A 19,849-nucleotide genomic window follows, 5' to 3' on the forward strand; every position below is an offset into this window, starting at 1 on the left:
TTGATTCTATTAGAAGTTTTACCAAGTAATAAATTGGTTGACCCTTGTTGAAGTTGAATGTGACCTGGGCACTATTAACTTACCGATAAACATTCGGTTTCTTGTATTTCTATGTCATAAGGTTTTCCATAGGTTTCACAGGAAAAAAAATTCTCTTTGTTCGTGGGAACGGACGACAAAGTTGATACTGTTCCATTTACCACTCATTTATCGGGAAAGAGCTGTAATATTTGAAACGAAACGCGTCGAAACGATCATCTTCCACCATATTGGAAATTTAAACATTAACCTTTACGAGTATAGTACTTAATTTCTTCGTAAGGGAAAGATTTCCTCGTCAACCCATAATATACTAAAACAAGGCCTCTGCCATGTTAGTGACCAGTCAGCATTCTTCGCCTCGGGTGGTGGAGGGAGGGGTGGGGGGAGGATTTGGTGGAATCGCACGGTTTTCAAGGGGGAACGGAAGGGAGATCAGTAGTCGCCAACAGATAGTCCAACACTCCCAGCCGAAACGAAAAACAGAACTAAAAAAAAAAAAGGTGAAAGAGTCAAAGGAAAAAAAACCATAATAAGCAGTTTTAAAGTTTCGGATAGCTTTTCTTTCTTTTCTGAAAATTCGCCAGCACCCACCCTGGATGGAAAGGACGCTGTGACAGTAACGTATGTTGCCGAAGAACAGAACTAAATGGACCGGCCACGGCTGAACCCAGACCTTTCTTCCTGAGCGGCAGACGGTTTATTACTGGTAATAAAATGTCCACTCTCAGCGGGTGATTATTGAGCTGAATTATTCGCTCGGCCAACAACGGATTTGCAATCGCGTGCACATGGACAGATCCTAGATAGTAAGATAAAAAACATCACTCCATACCAGAAGAACATTAACAAATAGTCAAAAAGAAATTCATCTTCAAAAAAATACAGAAAAACCCTTTAATAAAAAAAAGGAGGGAAGACGAAGGTTATTTCTTGGGAAAGGTGGCTGTAGAGGAATTCCTTAGTCATATGGGTCGAAGCTTTTACTGCGTCAGTGTTAAAGAAGAATTAATAAGTATTAATTTTTGATACATAACTCACCTAACTTTGTCTCCAAAGGGCAGGCTTCATGAATGGATTTTTTTCTTAAACAAAGCCAAGAGTTGAGGGCCATTGCGTCACACTCCCACCTATAATTCAGTCTCACCTTACCCTCCCCCTCACTGAAACAGAAATGGACAGGCAAAGGATGGTGGCGTTATAATTACGAATTTCCAAAAGTTTCATCTAACAGGATATTAACCTTGGTGATGGAACTGAATTTGAGAACTTTCAACAATTAATTTGAAACTTTTGAAGTTTTCTGGCTTGAATATTGGGCTATAAAAACGTTTTATCTTGCACCTTTACCAGTCTAACACCTAGTCATTTTGATGTAATATAAAAATAATGCACCACTTCAACAGATCAACTCTTCACTATTAATAAAAATTTTGAAATGTCAGGAATACAGTTTCTTTTAATCCCCAAAAGATTTGGTTAAGCCCTGTTTCGACAGCACTTGGGAGGTTCTGAGGTGTCAAGGGAAATAAAAAACAACGCTTATGCAAAAATTTAGGGGAGAAAAATAATGTTACTAGAATTAAGGAAAATTGGTGAATTGTTTAGATTTTGAGTGGCAGCTTGTGGTGTGTAGGGTTCATTTGTACATAAGTGTACATGGTTGCCTTTTATTCATGAAAATAAAAGATTTTTGTCTTCTATAATTAGAAACTATTGCCTGGAAAACATGAGGCAAGGTGAAGTGAAGACGTTATTTACATGCACCAAGCTATCATCAATTTGCACCAGAATGCCTATAATGGGATGGCCACTTCAGAAGGTCTGAGGAGGTTTGACTCCTCTTGGGGTCTCAGAATGATTCCCTTGCCCCACACTCACAAATAAAACATCTCACATCTCTCTCTAAGACCTGTCTTGCTGGTTTGGTATGAGAGAGGAAAACCGTCTGTTTCTTGTCAAAATTTTCAGCATGAATAGAGTGGCCTCTTTACAGTGAAACGGAGAACTCTAGAAATATTTATGGGACGTTATGTGTTCCAAGGAGAAGGCCTATTAGCCACAAGAGCAGCAATTGTTTTAAAGCTGTGGTTTTGTGGCTAACTACCTATTATAACTTGTAATGAGCTTGGACAGTACACAACCGACCTGTCAGAATCAATTTAAAGTGCTCATGGTTTTCTAAGTCTTGCAGTATTTACATGTAGTTTGAATCTTTAGCAATGATAGACATTTGGATTAATTTTGGCTCTCTGACACTATCAAGACTTGACTCAATGAATTTCAATAGCATTTTCTCATTGCTTTATGGGCAATCCTTTTGGCTCTTCTGAAATATTTTGGTAATATTTTTGCCATTAAGTGAGATGCACAATGTGGAGAAAATTTCAGTCTTCCTTACTGGCCAACTAATCTGGATTAGATCAAATTTGAAGATTAGCTCTTGTACTAGCCCAGGTTTACGAATACATTATCAGATTTTTCTGAATAATCCACACAAAATTTATCCCTTGAACAATTATGGCCAGGCATTGTAACTGAGGGAATTATTATTCATAATTCATTAGGTATAGGTTGAAATATCTATGGTTTTCAAACATGTACTATAGCCTTCATCAACATTAAGGAATCATGATAGATCTTTTTTTAGATCTTTTTCTATCAACTCAGTTGATAGAACAAAGTCATTTTGTAATATGTGACCCTCCATGGGAAAACGGACACTAACGCTTTTCCGTTAAACGGTCTCCAAAAACGGTTGTAAACGGATAGTAAACGGCTAACTCGAGCGTTTAAACGGATGCCATAACCGCTTAAACGGATGGCAAAAAATTTAAACGGTTGACCGAAGTCCAAAAACGGATAGCTTAGTCCTTCAAACGGTTGACCAAAAATAAAAACGGATAGCACGAAACGTTAAACGGTTGACCAAAGTTCAAAAACGGATAGCTCACACTGTTAAACGGTTGACCAAAAATAAAAACGGTCAGCCCAAAACGTTAAACAGTTGACCAAAGTCCAAAAACGGATAGCTTAAACCGAGAAACGGTTGACCAAAATCGACAAACGATGAGCTAAAAATTAATGTTTAACGGCTGTGGTTGGGCCGGCGAGATCTTCTGCGGAAAAACTTTCAGAGTGAAAACGGATAATTATCCTTTAAAGCGAAAACATTGAGCATGATAATTTGAAAAATAATAACTAGCATATACTTACGCATTTTATTTCTGGGTTAATTACTGCCGCTTTCGTGTGACATTCATGAAATAAGCGCAATTTACTGAGAACAGTTTCGCTGCCGAATATCCTGAACGGCTACCGCGAGAAACTCATAATCTTCTCCTTTGTTTATTCTTATTATTATTGAAAATGAACTTCATTTTTTCCTGTTCGGAAGTTTCGCGAAACAAATTCGCATATGCAATGCCGCCACCTTGTCTGAAGCCGAGACATTTCAAGATCAAATAACGCAATGAAGTTCCATTGCAAATAAAAGGTCGAATCGGTGTCACGCACCAAGCGGGGCCGTTAAAATGATTGTCAATAAAACCAAGAACGATGAATCAAGATGATATAAACAGAAAGAGAGTAGCCGATTTAGCATTCCATCGACTGGGGGTCTGCGAAATATACCAACCCAGCTCACTGCGGCTGAAACACACCCCGATAGATGCTAGACAACATAAGGTCAGTTCAACTTTATTTATATTACGAGGAACGAGCAAGCTTATGTACATGTTTGCTAAGGTGACACTTCGAGTTAATTTTACTTTTGATGGACTTCCACACTTTTTCTTTCTCCGTGGCAGATTCAATTGGAAAACGGCTAAACACTAGCACCTTCAACGCCTGAAGTTTCGTAAGCTGTTGCTCAGCTCTTCCGAGGTATAGAAGAAAGGCAAAAGTTTCAGAGCGCACCGGTGCCTCTCTTTTTCCTTTTCCAAGACGTCTCGTACCCCTTTCGATTTGCTGGGCGTCACCAACGATCGTATGACGTCTTCACCGACTATGTCGTCCTCGAGGGTTGATGGCTGGAGTGCCGGTGTTTGCGTGGTAGTTGGTGCTGGTGGAGTTGAAGGCACTGGTTCGAACACTTCTATCGGATCATCGCTGAGGAATGCCAAAGCCTATTGGTCGATGGTTTGCAAGTTACCGGTCTGAGGAAATGGACCACAATTTACTCCTGGATCACTGAACTAGAAAGTAGGGATATTCACTCGTTAGTTTCGGACCAACGACACCAAACAGGGTCTATTTCCAGTTCCGGTTCAAAGATACTCAGTATCCTAGTGCAGTTTTCCTAACAAGTCTATTTTACGAAAAGCTTACGCAAATTATATAAAAAAAAGCAACTACTTACCACTTTCTCTAACGAATCCAGACGTTGCTCAATCTTGTTTAGTCGAATAGAGACCTGTTATCCTCCATTGCAGACAGTGTGTCCTGTAATGTCTCCATCATCTGTAGAAATGTAATTTGCGTTAGTTCCATAGGTACTTATAAGATACTAACACTTAAGCCTGCTTACTCGCCACCAGTTAAAAATAATTCTAAAATTTTGGTGTGATAAGGGAAATTGGAAGAACCTATCAAAATAACACTTACATGCTATTCGCAATCATAACCTCAGTTAGATTGACATCTTTGAAGTAGAAAATGAGACAATGGTATTCTTGCAATGTTTCTTCATCCATTTTTGAAAATTCAGATTAACATTGATCAATGTGCTTACCTTGCAGACGCTTTCCTGTACTTTGTTATGCACAGCTTCCACAACAGAGACATTGGCAAGCTGAATGTTGTCGAGTTGTCCCTTCAGGGTTTTACATTCAGCCTCCTTGGCGGCTAACTGCTGTTTTACGGCCTCCAAATCTTTTTCTGTGGTCGCCGTGCATTTCGCTTTCTTGTTGGCTCGATTAGTAGCCCATTCAACCTCTCTCTTTTTCTGCTCAGCCAGAAACGCACTATATGGATTCCCGAAAGTCACTGAACTTTCCTAGGAATAAAAGCATCTTCATAAACACAACGAAATACCAAATGTAAGACCACCGAAAAAGAAAACATCGTAGGCGTTTTATGACGACTCAGATTGATACAATTGACTCAGACTACAATCAACCTCGGAAGGAGTAATTTCAACTATCATGAATGCCTCACAAAAGTAACCGGTATAATGTTAAATTTCAATTCAGTACAAATTTCTGCATGCACTTGTTACGTTCTGAATCTTCTGTTGAGAATGTAACCGTCTCGCACTCAAGTTTTATTACGTACCACCTTAAGTTTACGTAACAGTTCAAAGTACGTGTAATGTAGTCTGCGAACTGAACGTTGATGAAACGACTATAACTCCTTACACAGCTCAAATCAATTCTATGCGTGAAATATAATTCGATTTGATTCAGTCCAAGTTCTCTATTACTTAATGGACAATTATATGATGTCGTTAACAAGTGGAATTTTTTTTTTCCGAAATCAACACGACCAACCTTATGAATACTTGAATTGATTTGAGTTTTCCGTGGCTGCTGGCTTTCTTCCTATTTTCGACGGGTAGTTTGGACTGATTGGAAATTGGATCGGGTTTAGTTTGCACTATGCAAAGATGCAGCATCAGTAGTTCTTTTTTTTTTAAATCTACCCCTTTAATCTTTTATTTAAAAAGGTTAATTTGTTCTCCTAGTCTATTTATGTAATGATCCCATATTGTCTGAACATGGTTCCTATTGAATCAACCTCAAATTCAAATACATTCATTCCTGTCATAGACTGAAGTAAATGCGATACTTTGCATAAAACAATTGAAGACCCCTCACTGTGTTGGTAACTGATCACTTACTCGTCAATATTTCAGTACAGAAAATATCCTACATTTGACTCAAAGAAAAGAGCTTAGCAAACTGAATTCCCAGTTTTTTAGGAATTCCTAGGAATTCTCAAAAATTCCCAACTATGCAAATGAGCTCTGATTTGAAAAGCTTGGAATTACTGGGAATTTTTGGGAAAGGAAGACTCCAGTTTAATGAGGACTTGGAATTCTTTGGAATTCCTAGGAATTCTCAGCTATACAAACTACCCACAATTTGAGAAAGATGGAATTATTGGGAATTTCTGGGAATTTAAAATTTGAGACAGTTTAAATGACCTGAAGTTCACATAAATTCCAAGAAATTCTCAATACCTTGAATGTGAAGGTTTTAAGAAAAGGACTAATTTTAGAACCTTAAAACTTTGGCTCAGTAAAAGGTATGCTATACAAAATTTACCAAGAGATATAAATACCTGTATGTTTATAGCTTAAAGATCAAAAAATTTATTATTCAAACTAAATTTTAGTAAATCTTTACATTAATATGGATTTTCTCATGATTAGCAGTAGTAAATTATGTTAAATGCAAGTTACCAATGTACAAAACCTGTCAGAGACCTTTTTTTCAGATTATTTTTAGTAGAAACTTCATGCCTTAGACAAAAAAATTCAACACCTATTTAATCTTTCTTTTTTCACGATTATTGTTGCTGTTTTTTTTTTTTTTTTTTTTGCTCTTTTTATTCTTACAAAACATTTTTTGTAAGAGTTCCAATATTCAAAGATTATCCACACACTCCACAAACATTTGGCATGCAGACTAGACAGAGGTGGTCACTGTTACCTTCAAGAAATAACACCTTTTCCTTGATTTCTTCGATTCTTTTTACTTGAAACTCAAGTCTGAAAATATTTAAAAATAAGACTTGTTACTAGAGTGAAGAACAAACCGAGTTTCTTTTCATAATTAAATTTCTTAAATGTCCAGGTCACTGGACCTCCTAAAAAATATTACTTCCTTTCATTTTTGGTGCAAAATACTAGTCCTTCTTCATATACAAATGAAAATTGCAAGTCACACTTCAATAATAACAGCTCTAAGGTTACCTATTGTTCTTCACTGAGTCAGCTATCAACAAAATTGTTTTATATTTTTCAGGTATGGTATAAAATTTAGTTTGTAATTTAAAATGAAAACCTCAGTTTTCCTTACCCATTCCTGTTTCATCCTTAATATGTGATGACCAGCCTCACTAAAGAAGAACGGATTCTGGAGATCTGGCTGTACTTCTCTAAAGACTGCCAATGTGATCCCAGACTGCCTATCCCAAACAAAACACTCAACCTCTCCAACCTTGCCACATGCAAACAAGACAACATAGCCATTCTGCTCTACCATTCTGGTGTACTCCTTAAAGTAAAACACTTCTCCATTCTTGAGAATTCGTTGCACTTAAACTTTGCTGCCTCCAATAACTTCCATATCAATCTTCTCCATTAACTCTTGTGGTAGACCTACAGTTTCTTAGTCTCTCCAGCAATGAAGCAATTCTATGCCTTCTTTAGATTTTTAATTAACTCTAAAACATGAATGGAAAAAAGTAGATTAATATCTTTAATAACAGTGTGTTTTTCAAGCAAACTTGGCCATACATACATCATGTTACTTTAAGTTAAATATTGTTTTCAATATTGTTAAATATTGTTTTTCAAGTACTGTATTTGTTTTGTTTCGAAAACAAAATTGACCATAATAACAAGGTTACCAAATTAATGAGGTGACCATGCAGTGGGGTGGTGTAAAGGTGTTAGGTGTAAATTAACTGTCTGTTAAAAGTACCTGTCTACAGACATTTCCTGTGCCATGTGTCAAGTCCATGATGGTTCCATTCATGTCCTCAAACCCAAAGGTGGACTATGCCCACAGGGGACCCCATCCTTCAACATAGTCTGCTAGATGGGCACCAGGATTGTGAACAGTGAGACCACAATTGCCATTTCCTTTAAATGTGAGGGAAACACGCTGTTTAGGGAAGAAGATACTTTACAATAGCTTAGCTTTTTCTATTAACACATATGGACAGAGGCATAACTGTCAACCCATTAAGATAAACATCAGCAATGCTACAAAAGTAATTGATTTTTTTGTTATTTCTTTTAAAAATATTTTACATGTAAACCTTGATTAAGCTTGTAAATAAATTTCATTGAATCCTAGAATTTTAACAGGGATTTTTGAATTTTTAGTATTTATTTTATATTAATAGCCTCAAGAATTTGTCTTAAAACTCCCAGTAATTCCAAAACATTCCTAGAAATTCCTGAAAATTCCTAGAAATTCCTGGGAAATTTTTTAAATTTACAGCTTTTCAGGGAAAGTCATTGGTGCTTTGAGTTGGAATTCCTAGGAATTTCGTGGGATAACAATCAGTCTTAGATTTCTTGCAATTTCTTCCTCTCTTCTGACAACTCTCTCTTTCTAATTTAAAAACCCTTCAACTTCATTATAATCTCTTTCACCTTCATTTCAAGCCTTGAAATGAAACAAATGAAACAACGTTGAAGCTTAGTTCAATGGCGCTCTGAAAATTCTTTTGACCAGTTTTTAAACAAGTCAAGGAACCAAGATTTCAAACCATTTAAGGGGATCTTCAACACAACCATTAATATTTGCATCTTCTACAAGCAGGTTTTCCTCTTTAGAGATATGTAACTTATATATCTCTAAAGAGGAAAACTTGCGTCGCAAATCCTCGATACGCGACGTTGCTCCATAGATTGCTCGAAGCACCTGAATTTTGAGGTTTCCTTCTTCTGACTATCTGGTCGATCAGTTTGAATTTTTACAGTGTTCTTCTGGATACAGCCCTCCTCGCAAAGTTATATGGACTTTTGATGCAACTTTACGCCTTTTCCTGATGATCAAAGGGAAATAGTGGATTCTTTCGCGAAAAAAACGTGCTACTAAGCGGCGTGTTCATATCGATGGACTCAGCTCACAGATGTACATTAGTCCCGTATAGTACACTGCCATTCCTAGCGTGGAGTCTATTTGCTTTAAATTTGATCTGATTAGATAGAAAGAAGCCCATGTTTATTCATTGGAAGAGTCAAACCCATTTTCGTTGGATGAATGAATGGGGGAACACTTTCCCACTCACTTCAATTGATCTATATGTAGCTGAGAAAGACACTATAAGAATTCTGCAAGGGTACGATGAGATTATTTTTCGAACATAAAGGAATCTTTTTTGATCCAAGAAGGGATGGAGCTTTCTCTAGTTATTACAAAGACTCACAATTTTCCCTGGCGCTGTTCTTTGGCGTCTTTGAACGTCAGTCGATATTGTGGAAAACGGCTGAGTTCCTCTTTACTTGAAAATATCTTACTTTTGATCTATATTTGCGTGTTGGCTACTATTCAAAGACAAACAATTTCAAAGTTTTCACTGTCATGAAGTTTGGACACAAAATTGTGATATTTATAAGACTGAATATCGGATTCCAGTGCGTGAGCTATCGAAGGTTTCCTCGATCTATGTGACGAAAAACTCGTAAGAGATGGTTTCCATGGATTTTCGCTCAAAACAAAATCATTTGCTTAAGCTATCGGTGCGGTCAGTATCGAGGTTCGGAGCATTGGAAATTTGGATTGTTCACAGTCTTATTTGAGAAAAAAACACTTAACACAAACCAAAAAAATCAAATACTATAGAAACTAAACTGCAAAAACAAAACAAAACAAACTCTATTTGAGTTTTCTTCGAGCGGGAGAAAAACCGCGGGTGAGACGCGATGGCTTCTTGGTTTCGCCCCGAAAAAAAAGACGACCAAAAACATCTTCCTCCTCCACAACTGAAATCAAGAATACCAGTCAGAATGACTCGCCTATGCAGTGAGAATGTCAGAAGTTCATCTTCAAGGGACAAAGCAGATAAAAAAGTGCGTCTGCAAAAAGATTTAGAGAGCAAAGTTCAAAGTAAGCGGTTATCGCGGATTCCGATTGCGGTGAATGGGAGGAAGACCAAAGTTGAATCAAAAGATAATCTACCCATCAATTTCAAAACTATTCAAGGAGGAAAACCTCTTGAAAGAGATTCAGGTATGTTTGTTTCTCAGCAGTTAGCCAGCATCAATTTTTTCACCGAACTAATATATCGAAAATTGAAGAGATTTTATAAAACGGTTTCAGGCGAACGGCTAGAATCACCATATTGTCTGTATCATAACATACGCCGTAGGTAAAAGAAGCAGCAACTGAGATAAATTGACGGAAACCACGTTGTACCGGGCTGAAAAGAAATTATTTCAATGTTCCTCGATTTATAAAATTCAATGACTAAGACTTGTTTTTAACTTTAAATTCCTATTTATTGTAGAAAACGATTAATACTATTAATTGTTTCTCGTTTGTCATCACATTTCTGTTCATTTATTTGTTTATTAGCTCTTTGTTCAGTATTCCATTTTTAATTTTTATTCATTTATCTATTTATTTATTTACATATTTTAACTTCACCTAAATAAAGGTTTTCCTCAAGTTGTTGAGATTTTGATCCAGAATTAAAAAAGTCTCTTTTAGCTGCTAAATTCATCAACCATCTTGTTTATTTCAAGCCACTTAGTCGATGCTCGTTTGCTCAAACTGGGGGCAATTTTCTGTAGAGACAGCCTCATAACATTTGCTAAAGAAATGAAAAGCTTGCACCTAATTTTTCGTAGGGGAAGCTAATTGGTAATCTTGATTTGATCACAGGTATTAAATTGCGAGAAACTCAAGGCAAACAAGACAAGAAAACGGAAAGTGCCATTCCTTCAATCACAGTTAAACAAAGCAGTTACAGGCGCGCTCCGAAAACCACACCAATTGTCAGGCGACGTGTACCCCGACAGCTTACACCAACAGAGACAGAGTCGGAACAGGTAAATCTGGGAGGAAAATGTCATTTCAGTAAATACCAGAGGTGAAGTATTTCACAGTGACAACTGTCTCTTTTAGAGGGTCTGGAACTTAATTAATATCGTGATTAGCCTATGTTTCACATCTACGTGAATTAGGAATGTTAGGTTTATAAGGGATATCCAGAAATATAACAGCTGCAACAAAAACAACGCATTTTGTGCTTAAATAATCAGGTATGCAAGGATGAGAAAGAATCACGAGAAGAAAGCTCAGCTAGAGAGAAATCATCTGCAGCCAGGGCGGAAGAGGGCACGCCAAATGTCACCACAGCTAAGCGAAGCAGTTACAGGCGCGCTCAGAAAACGACGCCAATTGTCAGGCGACGTGTACCAAGACAGCTTACACCAACAGAGACAGAGTCGAAACAGGTAAATCTGGGAAGAAAACGTCATTTCCGCAAATACCTGAGGTGAAATATTTCACAGTGACAACTGTCTCTTTTGGAGAGTCTGGAACTTAATTAATATCGTGATTAGCCTTTGTTTCACATCTTCGCGAATTAGGAATGTTAGGTTTATGAGGGATATCCAGACATATAACAAGTGCTACAAAAACAACGCATTTTGTGCTTAAATAATCAGGTTTGCAAGGATGAGAAAGAATCACGAGAAGAAAGCTCAGCCAGAGAGAAATCATCTGCAGCCAAGGCAAAAGAGGTCACGTCAGAGCTCACCACAGCTAAACAAAGCAGTTATAGGCGCGCTCAGAAAACCACACCAATTGTCAGGCGACGTGTACCCCGACAGCTTACACCAACAGAGACAGAGTCGAAACAGGTAAATCTGGGAAGAAAATGTCATTTCAGAAAATACCTGAGGTGAAGTATTTCACAGTGACAACTGTCTCTTTTGGAGGGTCTGGAACTTAATTAATATCGTGATTAGCCTTTGTTTCACATCTTCGTGAATTAGGAATGTTAGGTTTATGAGGGATATCCAGACATATATCAGCTGCTACGAAAACAACGCATTTTGTGCTTAAATATTCAGGTATGCAAGGATGAGAAAGAATCACGAGAAGAAAGCTCAGCTAGAGAGAAATCATCTGCAGCCAAGGCAAAAGAGGTCACGTCAGAGCTTACCACAGCTAAACAAAGCAGTTATAGGCGCGCTCAGAAAACCACGCCCGTTGTCAGGCGACGTGTACCACGACAGTTTACACCAACAGAGACAGAGTCGAAACAGGTAAATCTGGGAGGAAAATGTCATTTCGGCAAGTGTCACAGGTGAAGTATTTCACGGTGACAACTGTCTCTTTTGGAGGGCCTGGAACTTAATATCGTGATAAGCCATTGTTTTACATCTTTGCGAATTAGGAATGTTAGGTTTATGAGGAGGTATATCCATAAATATAGCAACTGCAGCAAAAACAACGCATTTTGTGCTTAAATAAGCAGGTATGCAAGGATGAGAAAGAATCACGAGAAAAATGCACAGCCAGAGAGAAATCATCTGCAGCGAAGGCGGAAGAGGTCACGCCAGATTTTGAATGTAATGTTGCGCCTGTGCATGAGGAAAAGCTTCGTATGGGAGCCAAATCAGATTTCAGTGGTAGCAAGATTGGCGACGACTTTGAATGTTACTCAAAATCTTGCGACGAGAAAGCAATGCCCGATGTCCCCCAATGGCTAACAGAGGAGTACAAGTTAGTATTCATATCTGCTCTTTTTATTTTCTTTTACAGTCCGTGAACTTTTGTTTCTGAATTTCATTTCTGAGGCCAGTAGGGTAAAGAATTCACATGATACAACATGTAGCTGTGCACGCTTTCTAGTAATAAAAACTTACTCCATTAAGTGAGACATCATGATTATTATATCTAATGCGTCTCAACGTATATTTGTGTGCTGGCCGCACTGCAATATACTTGTGAGGTCAATTTGTCACAATTGATTCAATATAGAAAACAGTCTCAGAACTTCCGGAGATTGAAGCAAAATAATATGCGAATTGGGGATTGTCTGGTTTTATAATTTAAGGTTTCAGCAAACATGGAAGTGGCTAGCTTTACGGTAGCAGAGTTTTCAAAGCCTAAAGGTTTTGCTAAGTTTTAAATTTCTTAAAGAGGTGATTTTTGATGAGGCGTATAACATAAAATTACGAGCAATTTATCTAAGACCTCAGTGTAGTTGACCATTATGAATTAATTTTGTGCAGGGAGACAGAAGAAAAAGAGGAAAACATAAAAATCATTAAAGGTGACACCACTGTTACAAGCTCGGCACAAAATATCAGACTGGAAACAGAGTTTGGTACAAAGAACAAGATGGAAGAAAATGTTTTGAGCGAGGAAGAGTTGGACTGTGACTCTTTCACTGAGTCCAGCGGATACGAACGGAAAATGGCTGAGCTGAACGAAAAATCCAGACGGCTCAAGGCACAGTTTGCAGAGGAAAACAGAAAGGCTGTCGAATCTATGAACAAGACAATGGAGAAGATCAAACAGAGCCAGGCAAGGGAAGATTGCATCACAAATGAGATTGAAGAGATACGACGGAGACGGGATGAAATAAAAGAAGACTTGAAACGCCTTGATGAGATCGGCCAAAGACGAGAGCTCAAGGATAAAAAATGGAGAGAAAAAATGGACAAGAAGAAGAAGAGAGTCGCAAATAGACTGCAGAAGATAAGAACCGAACGACGTAAATATCAAGAAGGGACGGCTGATGAAAATGACTCAACAGAAGGGTATGATCAACCGGATAAGAATTCCGGTGAAAGTTCAGAGAGTGAGAAAAACAAAGATTTCACCATAGGAAACGAAACCGTTATAAACAAAGACGCTGGTAACCAAGTGTTACGTGAGCTGTATCAGATCATAGAGTACAAAAGTGTAAAAGAGCTGGAAAAGAAGCGGAAAGAAGTAAAGCAGTTGAAGAGACTGGAGAAGAAGGCGATTAAAAGAGAGAAGTTAGAACAAAGAGAGCGTAAGAAGATCGAAAAACAGAAGCGAAAAGTTGCTCGCAAACTTGAGAAACTCTCAGCTAAGAGTTCAAAGGTTTCGGAAGAAACTAAAGTAGTTGCTAAGTGTATAAATGAGGCCATAGAGGATACGAATACAACGGCGACAGAGAAAAATGATGATACCCCGAGAGTAAATGGAATTAAACCATACGTCGACACCTCTTCAGATATCGCAGAGTCTAAGCAAGTTCAAGCACCTCACTCTTCTGGATTAATTACGAATGGAGCGGAGGTTGAGAAATTAGGAGAGACGTTGGCTGAAGTTGATAGGCTAATATTGGGACATACAGACTCTGTGGTCGACGAAACAGCTGACAGCCAACAAAGTAACCCAGAGGAGGAGATGCCTCGACAGGATAACTTTGACTGTTTCCCTGATGAAGTTGAGGGAGACATGCACACAGAGGAAAGCAGGTCTCAAGTTTCACAGAGTGCTGAGAATGAGGACAATGAGAAAAATGTCCATGAATGTGACGCCTTACCGAGATATGAGCAATCGGTGGCAGCAGTCGTCAACATAACTGAATATTTCATTCAACAAGAGTTGTCCAAGGCTTTGGAAACAATTATCCCTGTCAGTAAAAAAGAGTATACATCGCGATCAGAAGAAAAGATCTCAGAGGAAGAACCAAAGCTCCACAAACAAAATGTGGAAATGGAATTTGGGAAACTTAAAAGGGAAAATACCGAGCTCGAGATGCAGATTTGCATCATAAACGAGGAACTTGAAACGTACCGAAAGAGGATAGAAACTTTACAGGCTGACCTGGATGGGAGCAAAGCTGAGGTAAAGCGACTGCAGTCTAAGGAAGAGTACAAAGAAAGAGAGCTGGAAAATTTACAAAGTTATTTCCAGAGAAAGGAGCAAAAATGGGAAGATGCAAATGAACTCTTGGAAAAGGTTATGGTGGAAAGAGAAGAGTTATGGGATGATGTTGATTACTTGGAGGAAAGCTTGAAAGACAGTCAAGAAAGTAATGAAACTCTGACATTTGAGGTCGATGAGCTGACGATAATGATACAGGAGATGAAGAGAGAGTACAGGGTGGATCACAGTCGCTGGGGATGTGGACACCTACGTGAGGAAGTAGAGTTACTAAATGGATCTCTAGAGTTGAATGAAAAGCGAACAGTTTTATTAGAGAGCCAAGTGGACGCATTTGAAGCAGAAAGAAAACAGTTAAGGGGTCATGTTGATTTCTTGGAGGAAAGCTTAAAAAACACTCAAGAACGCAATGAAGATCTGACGTTTGAGGTTGATGAGCTGAAGATAAAGATGCAGGAAATGAAAAAGGAGAATACGCAGCTTAGTCGCCATGGATGCGGACATTTACGCGAAGAAGTAGAATTACTAAACGGATCCCTGGCATTGAAGGAGCAGCGAGTAACTCAGTTGGAGAGCCAAGTGGACGCGTTTAAAGAAGAAAGCTGTAGCTTTCAAAATATTGCGCAGAGCATGGAAAGAGAAATAGAGATTCTTAAGAAGGAAAATGTGACAAAGACGACGCAGTTGCATAAGCTAAAATGCGAAACATCAAAGACTATTAGTGATCTTAAAGATGACATTGTAAAGTTACAACAAGAAAAGTCTGCATTGTCATCGGAACTATCAAAGGAATCAGAAAAAGGTTACCAGTTGTCTGAGTTAAGATGTGAAAAATCGAAAATTACAGGAGCACTTGAAGATCACATAACAAGGTTGAGGAGAGAGAACCGCACTTTGACTGCAAGAATATCAAAGGCATACGAAAAGGATGACCAGTTGACTGAACTAAGAGAAAAAGTCCAACTTTTAGAGAATCAGTTAAAAAATGTAACTGAGGCGGCAACGGTGTCTGTGAACAGCAAAGAGAAGGAAATGGAGGAAGATTACCGCATCATAAAGAAGCAAGATGAAACGATAAAAAGTTTAATCGAAGAGATAAGGCAGGAAAGATGTGACAAGTACCGCCTCGAACTACAGTCTGAAAGAATAAGAGAACTTGAGACTCAATTACAAAGAATGGAAGACATGAAAAGAAACACAATTCACTCAGTGGATGCCTTAGTGCTTGAGGTGAAACAGGAAAGGTCAGAAAAAGAGCTTCTGAGAAAAAGAGCCATGGAAGCAGAAGAGGTTGGTTCTTATAGAGAGAAAGAGCTTGAAAAGAGAATTGAACTTCTTGAGAATCATTTACATGAAAAAGATGAGATGACAAACGTCACTCTTGCGTCTATAAAAAACAACGAAAGTTCACTACAGGAAGCTAAAGCCACTATCGATATGCTCACAGAACAACTGGAACGCGAAAAGTCGGAAAAAGAGGCTCTGAAAAGGGCTGTCGAGGTGTTTGAGTGCAACTCTCAAAACGAAAAAAGATTGACCGAGGACATCGAAAAACTTGAGAAGCAATTGAAAGAGATGAATGACCTACGAGAGGAGACTCTTATATCTCTTAAAGAGAAAGAAGGTTCATTGCAGGAGGCTCATGACGAGATCAATGAGTTAACTCAACAAATTGCACGCAAAAAGTCGAACAAAAAGTTTTTCAAGAGGAAGGCTAAGGCTAGAAAGGGTAAAGCTAATGGACTGAATCTCATTCAAAAAGGAACAAAACGATATACACAGGAGAGGGGTTGGTTTATAGCAGGCGTGGGAAAACGGCTGAAGAACCTGGTACAAAGACCGAGAGGAGTGTCCGCATCGAGCTTGGTAATGAAAAAGAAGGAAGCCTATGCAGAGCGAGTGTTAGACAAATTAAGGGATGATTTGAATGAAAAAGGAGAAGTCATTCAAGACTTAAGGAGTAATTTCAAAGACAGTGCTAAGGAATTGTCGTCCATGCGACGTCAGCTTGAAGATATTCAATGCCAAAATGCCGAGCTCATACAGTGTCTTGGAAACAAGGAAGAGGATCTTCAAAAGACGCAAAGATACTTAAAAGAAAACGAAGCCAGCCTTAATGACGCAAATGAAACCCTGCGTTTGAAATGCACGCTTCTCAAAACAATGGAGGCCAAATTATGTCTGACGGAGAAAGAGATTGAAGAATTGACACAAGTCAACAAAGAGAAAGGCTTAGAGATAACTCGCATTGAGACAACCCTTACAGAAGTGAAAAAAGAGTTAGATATTGCCGTATCCATTATCGAGAAGCAAAATGAACGTTGTGCTAACCTTAGGACTTATGCTATGAGAAAGACCCGAGATGCGGGTAAGATGCAAGACGAATTGAAACGCTTCTCAACTCAACTTGAAAATAGCAGGGACGAGAACGCAAACCTACACAGAGCACTGTTAGCTCCTACAGCGCGTCTTACAAGGGAGAAGCATAGGCAGTTCAGCGGGACTGAGTTACCGAAAGATGGGCACGAAAGGAAGTCCTCTGAGTCATCATGTGAGGTGAGATATTTCCCTCCCTAAGCGCAGACGCAAGAGCGATCTTGAAGCACGAGACGATGTACACGAAGAGTACACCATAAGATCCAATTGTCAGCTTTCACTTTCTGCTCTTTTTGGAATTAATTAATGTGCCGTAATTTTGACATGCATATTTTTAAACGTTTAATTCATTTTGTTTTCGTATCATCCATAGGAAAGCACCTCTAGCATCCTTAAAGCCAGGAGACACATAGATGCGTACAAAATAACATTTTTGGAAGACGAGAGTAATGTGGCAGCCACTAGTCAGGGAGACGCTGAAAATAAATGGTCAGTAATATACATTTTTTTTGTTACTAGGATATGTAACAATCATACCATTAGTGGATTTTGGATATGAGATGGTAAATAGCCAACGAAATTCGTAGCGCCGAGTTGAGTATCACTAGTCTCATATCCAACAAGCGTCTGATGAGATTATTGTTAATTATTAAATTACATTAAATCCCGAACGTTTGGATATTTGGAGCTTTATTCAGCTCTGCTCAATGTATTTCCATGTAAAGTGACTCGGAATATGAGCTGATAACCGGAGTTGAACGAACCAATCAAAACGTTAGAAATGCAATATTCGAGGTTGAAAATTTAATGATATGATATGGCTTTAGTTAAAGCTGCAACCCTCGTCACAACTGTTGTAGAATGTATAATTTTTGCCGCATAAAAGAGGCTGAGTAGTGATAGGAGGGTTGGTGGTGAATCAAATCTAGACGAAGGTTTTTTGCCAGTGAAAACAAACCCTTTTGGCCCAAAATTTTTATACTAGGTTATTCTATGGAACTTATAAAATTTGAAAGATAGATCTAGGATCCAATGATTACCGGCCGCGTAGTTACCTCTCATAGCGCATAATCTTCTGTGGTATTTCTATACTTTCTCGAACTTCCCTCTGTCATCGGATAATTTAGAAATGAAATTGTCTACTACCTTTAATTGCAGGTTGTATACTTCTAGATTGGACGAACTTCAGTTTGAAACACGGGGAGATCAACATTTTAACGGCGCCAGTACTATCGCTGAGGTTGACCATACTATGCAGAACTTCTCAACACACGGAGCACCTAATTCAGTTTCGACACTTCTGTGTAATGGTTAATGTTTTGCAGGAGAAGTTCCGATGCAACAAATTGGCAAACTGAGCCAAGTGCGATGACATAAGACATATTTTTATCATTGAAAATTTTGGATGCAGTTGAGTTAATCTTGAATTTTATTTTAGAGAGGGTATCCTTCTTACCTTCAAGAAAGCATTCGTGCCCTGACGTTATATTAAGTGTAAATACATTAAAATACTCTAAAAAGATGTTCATTTTTGTTCTGTGTTAGGGAAGGGGACAGTACATAATAAGAAAAGGACCAATCTTCTTATTACAGCTCACAGGCCCTTAGAAACAAGCCACCCTAATCATTCTGTTTATGAACATGACAATTTCGACATTGCTGATCGTAACAGTGTGCGCTTGCAAAACATGAACCTAGCATCTGCTTGGCTTATCCCGAAGTCTCTGCTGTAGCTCAGTTTTGTAGTATTGTAGAGGGATATATAAACATCCGGGTCCTACGGAGGGTAGGGGGGGGCTTAGAATTTTATTTGTCCCATGATCTTACAAAACGAACAGCACCGCTCAAGTTAATGATGTTGAAGCCCAAAAATATTCATGTTCCTTGTTCTATTAACTTGGATTTATTGCCTTTTGATTAATCGAGAGAGAATCAGATAGCTTAAGAGTGGAAATCATGTTCAAGTTTTTAAGTCTGCCTTGGTTGAGAAGTGTTTCGCCACTATCTATTTTTTACGCTCCTTTCCATTTTGGTCAAGCTACCATTACAGATTTCTAACCCTATCGCTAAATCGAGGAGTACTGGGTCAAGTTCCTTCGATCTACCATCTTGCAAATTTCGGGGATATGACAAAACAGCGACGCCCCGGTGAACTGACTCCCCCTAATAATTCCTTACTGATCCCTTCACTGACCCTCTCTTAGATTCACTGGTAGTGATAACGAAATGAAAACTTGATACCTTTATTCTATTAGAATTTTTACCAAGTAATAAATGGTTGACCCTTGTTGAAATTGAGTGTGACCTGGGCGCTACTAATTTACCGGAAAACATCCGGTTTGTTGTATTTCTGTGTCAAGGTTTTCCATAGGTGTCTGTCAAAAATGTACACGCATGTTTCACAAGAAAAAAAATCTCTTTGTTCGTGGGAGCGGATGACAAATTTGATACTGTCGCATTTGCCACTCATTTTATCATGAAAGAGCTGTAATATAAGAAACGAAACGTGTTGAAACGATCATCTTCCACTATCTTTACGAGCGTAGGTTTTCGTTTCTTCGTAAGGGAAAGATTTCCGTGTCAACCCATAATATTCTAAAACAGAGCCTACGCCATTTAAGTGTCAGCATTCATTACCTTTGGGGGGGGTGGGGTGGGTGGGGGGGGGAGATTTGGTGGGATCGCGGGGGGGAACGGAAGGGAGATCAGTAGTTGCCAACAGATAGTCAACTCCCCAACCGAAAAGAAAAACAGAACAAAACAAAAAAAACTTAAAAGAGTCAAAGGAAAAAAATAACCCTAATAATCAGTTTTAAAGTTATGGATAGTTACACTGAAAGTTTTAGAAGTCCATTCGTCAGTTTTTTTTTCTG

The 19,849-nt window shown here is 38.5% G+C and overlaps 2 protein-coding genes and 1 pseudogene across 2 annotated transcripts; 2 read left to right on the plus strand and 1 right to left on the minus strand.

Annotated features, from left to right (window-relative positions):
* Positions 1-3,747: 3,747 nt before the first annotated feature.
* Positions 3,748-5,653, minus strand: LOC131775987 (uncharacterized; annotated as a pseudogene).
* A 3,936-nt stretch (positions 5,654-9,589) lies between these two features.
* LOC131775955 (early endosome antigen 1-like) lies at positions 9,590-18,391 on the plus strand. Its single transcript, XM_066166090.1, has 6 exons — positions 9,590-9,950; positions 10,605-10,771; positions 10,985-11,012; positions 14,485-17,156; positions 17,350-17,465; positions 18,135-18,391. Exons 1-6 carry the CDS (start codon positions 9,644-9,646, stop codon positions 18,289-18,291), a joined length of 3,447 nt encoding a protein of 1,148 aa, XP_066022187.1. The 5' UTR covers positions 9,590-9,643; the 3' UTR covers positions 18,292-18,391.
* LOC136280120 (golgin subfamily A member 6-like protein 22) lies at positions 11,070-14,449 on the plus strand. The gene is made up of 6 exons (XM_066164807.1): positions 11,070-11,093; positions 11,393-11,587; positions 11,801-11,995; positions 12,208-12,455; positions 12,968-14,317; positions 14,380-14,449. The coding sequence occupies exons 1-6, from the start codon at positions 11,070-11,072 to the stop codon at positions 14,447-14,449; spliced, it is 2,082 nt and encodes a 693-aa protein (XP_066020904.1).
* Positions 18,392-19,849: the final 1,458 nt, after the last annotated feature.

Source organism: Pocillopora verrucosa, chromosome 4 (assembly GCF_036669915.1).
Source record: "Pocillopora verrucosa isolate sample1 chromosome 4, ASM3666991v2, whole genome shotgun sequence".
NCBI classification, from domain to species: domain Eukaryota; kingdom Metazoa; phylum Cnidaria; class Anthozoa; order Scleractinia; family Pocilloporidae; genus Pocillopora; species Pocillopora verrucosa.